A 4,765-nucleotide genomic window follows, 5' to 3' on the forward strand; every position below is an offset into this window, starting at 1 on the left:
GAAAAGCCAATTTCCTACTGAACACTGTCTCCCAGATGCAAATTGACATGTGGAGTAGTTGCCTTAATGCCCCCCTCCACTCTCACACAGCACTTAGTGCTTTCTGGAGAGGTTTTCTACCCTTTTAAAAACAGCATTATTGGAATTTTATTTCATCTGTCTTTCAGGGGACTTGAAGACAGGGCCTAGATATTTACAGCTTTTAACTTTTCTTTTTTTAAACCACGTACTCTCCAGCTGGGTTGATTATAAGGTTTTTCCTTTCTTTTTTTCAATTCTTTATTCTACTTTTTTCTTTGACATCAAATTGATGATAGCCCACATAAGTTAAGCAAAAATTTGTCTTGTTTTCCCTGTGTTTGCCTTTTTTAGTAAATCTCACTGGCCTGCATTGAATGTTTGTGCACTCCAAACCTAACCTTCAATGTGATGGTATCAGGACATAGGCCTTCAGGTGATGATTAAGTTGTGAGGACAAAAACTCATGAGCGGGTTTAGAACCCTTATAAAAGAGACCCTGGCAAGTCACCTTCCCCTTCTACCATGTGAGGATGCAGAGAGAAGACGACAGTCTCTGCGCTGGGAAGCAGGCTCTCTCCAGGCTCCAAATCTGTGGGAACTTGACCATGGGTTTCCCAGCCTCCAGAACTATGTGAAGTGAATCTCTGAGGTTCTTTTTTTGTAGTAAAAGTAATAGTAAAGTTTATTAGAAAAGGAATTTAGTATAACAGGATAAAAGTGAGAATAATTGGGGAAAAAAGAAGAAACATATCCTGCTCCCCATTCAGAAAATGGGAAATTTTCTAAGGTTTTTATACCAACAAGTCTATGGATTTTTGTTACACCCGCCTGAGCAGACTAAGACACTTAACTACCTGATGGTCATTTATGTAGAGGTGGCTCTGGAACAAAACCATCTTAATTAAATTCTAAACCAGGTTACATGTCACAATAGGACTACGGACTCGTTGCTTAGCCTTTGTGCTTCAGCTTCCTTATTTGCAAAATGAAGATTGTAATAGTTTCTCCCTCATAGCATCTTTTCAAGGATTAAATAGGGTAATAGTTATAAAGTGCTTTGGGAGATTCAGGTTACATGTGAAGTCTTTTACATATCTAACTATTATAAGTACTGGGAGGGAAGATTCAAGAGGGTAGGGAGAGATCTTTATATCATTCTCTGCTGTAGTTGTAGTGCTAGCAGAGTCTAACACAATGGATGAGAGCTGTTATGCACCAAAGTACAAATTCACTAATACTCAGAACAGGAAGAACCTTAGAGGTCACCTAGACTAGTGTTCCTAAAGATGTAACCCTGGGCCAGCAGCAGTAGCATCACCTAAAAATCTGTAAAAAAATGCAAATTCTAGGCCCTTGCTCCAGAACTAAATCAGACTGGGAGAGGAGCACAGTTGTTGTCTTTTAAAATCCCTCCAGAAGGTATCTTCAGGAAATAAATAGTGCCTACCACATAACACCATGATTATTCAATTAGTACATAATTTATTTGCTAATTTTATTTTCAAAATAACAAGGTAGACTGTTGAAATTCTATCATCCCAGAAAATTATAAATAAAAATATAACTAAAGACAAAGCATTAAATTCGGCTACTGACTAAATAAATTAGATTCAGAATTAATGAATTATACATTGAAGTAGCTTTAACAGCCCTCTAGAGTAAACATATAGCCCAGGGAATTTCCAGGTGAGTTGTGATAATTTTTTGTGGGATTAGCAAACATTTATTAAGCATTTACTATAAACCAGGTACTTGCTTTTTATTGCTGTGCCTGGTGGGGGTACATCATGGCATTTATAAAAGTTCTTACAGTGTATCAAATATATCATACTTGAATTCACCCCCTCTACTGCTGTCCTTTATCTCTCCTTCCCCCCATTCCTGAAATGTAAACCAGCAGTACTTGACATGCATGATCTTATTATGGTTTGCTAGCATAATCTTACAGGACTTGATTTTTAATCCCAATTTTACAGATAAGACCTTGAAACTCAGAAAAGCTAAATAACTTGCCCAAGGTCACAGACGACCTGGAGGTATAGCAAGGTATAGAACCTAAGGACTGCCAGGCATGGTGACTCACATCTGTAGTTCTAGCTACTCAGGGGGTGGAGATCAGAAGGATCACAGTTCAAGGCCAACCCATGTAAAAAATGTGCCAGACCCCTTCTCAACCAATAAAAAATTGGGCTTAATGGAGCTTTCTGGTCATCCCAGTCACACAGGAGATGGAAATAGGGGGATCATGGTCCAAGACAGACAGACATAAACATGAGACCATATTTGAAAAATAACAAAAAAGCAAAAGGGGCTGGGGGTGTGGCTCAAGTGATAGAGCACCTGCCTGGCAAGTATGTCCCTGATTTCAAGCCCTCATACCACCAAAAAAAAAAAAAAGCCCAAAGACTTCTTATTTTAAACTTCACTAGATACTAGTGTATTCATTTTATAAACAATGCACTAAGAGTCTAAAACACATCAGAATCTATTCCAGAGAGTCTGCAAATGAAAACGTGGGTGAGGAGTTGTTTCAAAGAAAAAATGTCTGGAAAATAACAGGAGAAGGTTATCCTCTTAGGAACAAACACTCAGGGATGTCTGCACCAAACAGAGTGACACATATGGAGATATTGCCACAATGTGTTGGGATCAGGTCCTAACTACCACTGAAGGCCTATGATTCGCAAAGTTCAAGTAGATAGAAAGGTCAAATAATAATAATAGCATCTGTAAACCTTTTGCGAACTCATACACTGCAAAATATTTTATTACTTCTAAAATTCTGTAACAACTTTGTCGTAACCTATATATACATTGAATTATGTAGCATATGCCCTTGAGAAATGTAAATCAATCAGAGAAGTCAGTTACCTCTCTGGTGTGACTCCATGAATGTACAAGTATAATGATGATATGTGCAACAATTATTCATCATCTAACACATTCCACGCACTGTGAAAGTTTACCTAATAAGATCAGCAAGCTATGGCCCAAGGGTCAAATCTGATACCTACTTTTACACAGCTCACAAGGTAAGGAGTTATTGTTTCACACTTAAAAATGTTTTAAAAACATAAAAAGGAGAGTGTGCCCAGTCACTGAGCCGCCGCCGAGGACTCAGCTGCCTCCCCCTTGAGCCCCCTTGCTTCCCGACGCTCCGTCCCCGCTGCCCGCCTTCTCCCGCAGCCGCCTTCCTCAGGCCGTTTCCACCAAGGAAAAGGAATCGTATCGTATGTCCGCTATCCAGAACCTCCACTCTTTCGACCCCTTTGCTGATGCAAGTAAGGGTGATGACCTGCTTCCTGCTGCCACTGAGGATTATATCCATATAAGAATTCAACAGAGAAACGGCAGGAAGACCCTTACTACTGTCCAAGGGATCGCTGACGATTATGATAAAAAGAAACTAGTGAAGGCGTTTAAGAAGAAATTTGCCTGCAATGGTACTGTAATTGAGCATCCAGAATATGGAGAAGTAATTCAGCTACAGGGTGACCAGCGCAAGAACATATGCCAGTTCCTGGTAGAGATTGGACTGGCTAAGGACGATCAGCTGAAGGTTCATGGGTTTTAAGTGCTTGTGGCTCTCTGAAGCTTAAGTGAGGATTTCCTTGCAATGAGTAGAATTTCCCTTCTGTCCCTTGTCACAAGTTTAAAAACCTCACAGCTTGTATAATGTAACCACTTGGGGTCCGCTTTTAACTTAGACTAGTGTAACTCCTTCATGCAATAAACTGAAAAAATAAATAAATAAAATAAAAAGGAGAGTGATATTTCATGACACATAAGCACATTAAATGAAATTCAAATTTTCACTGTCCTTAAATAAAGATAGTGGAACACAGCCACACTCATTCATTTAAGTATTGTCTATGACCAATGCCAGGCACAATAGAATTGAGTAGTTTCTACAGAACCACATGACCCATAAAGCTGAAAATATTTTCTGTATAGTCCATTACAGAAAGTATGCACATTCATGGCATAAATAACCTCTAGCCCTTCTAACAACCCTGTAAGCAATGTTCCTTACACAGACAAAGGCACTGAACCTCAAGTAGGTAATGACCTTGTTATGGTGGTTCAAAGAAGAGGATCTATGTCTCTTTCTTTGAATTTATGTGTTAAAGGGGTACATTGGTTGGTTTTCCATAAATAAAACAAGATATTTGAGATAATTAACTTCTAAAGAGAAAAGATTTATTTTGGCTCCCAGTTATACAAGATCCAGTCTATGATCTATTGGCCCCATTGCTTTGGGTTTGTGCAAGGTAGCACATCATGGCAGGAGTGCATGCCAGAGCAAACTTGCTTACATATGAACCAAGGAACAAAACAGTGTAGACAGACTCCCACAATCTCCTTCAAGGGTTTACTTCCAATGACCTATAGACCTCCCACTAGCTCCCCGCCTGCTAAAGATTTCTCCCAACAGTGCCATCTGGGGACAAAGTTTAACACATTAGCGTTTGAAGGACACTCAAGATCCAAAGTTCACCAAGGGGAAGATTGTGACTGCTGCAACAAAGGGAGTATGACCAAAGGGGTCTTGTGCTTAGTTCTCTTCAATATCTGCTCTTAGGATGGCTGGGAAAGTGCAAGTAAGAAGGTTCTAGGGGTGCTCCCATCCACAGTCCCAGCTGGACCCAGTCTTTGAGCTGTCCAAGCCCATGACCCAAGCATGTGAACCAAGAAACCCCTAGATGTTCTCAGCCATTCAAGTTTTATCAGCCCCAGGGATCAT

At 39.9% G+C, this 4,765-nt stretch overlaps 1 protein-coding gene across 1 annotated transcript; it reads left to right on the forward strand.

Moving 5' to 3' along the window:
• Nucleotides 1-3,120: 3,120 nt before the first annotated feature.
• LOC109691634 (eukaryotic translation initiation factor 1) lies at nucleotides 3,121-3,756 on the forward strand. Its single transcript, XM_020171757.2, has one exon. It carries the CDS (start codon nucleotides 3,254-3,256, stop codon nucleotides 3,593-3,595), a length of 342 nt encoding a protein of 113 aa, XP_020027346.1. The 5' UTR covers nucleotides 3,121-3,253; the 3' UTR covers nucleotides 3,596-3,756.
• The last annotated feature ends 1,009 nt before the right edge of the window (nucleotides 3,757-4,765 follow it).

This window comes from Castor canadensis, chromosome 15 (genome assembly GCF_047511655.1).
Source record: "Castor canadensis chromosome 15, mCasCan1.hap1v2, whole genome shotgun sequence".
In the NCBI taxonomy this organism is placed as follows: Eukaryota; Metazoa; Chordata; class Mammalia; order Rodentia; family Castoridae; genus Castor; species Castor canadensis.

Excerpts from the sequence above, each read along its gene's own strand:
- LOC109691634 (XM_020171757.2), top strand. The coding sequence starts at position 3,254 with ATGTCCGCTATCCAGAACCTCCACTCTTTCGACCCCTTTGCTGATGCA.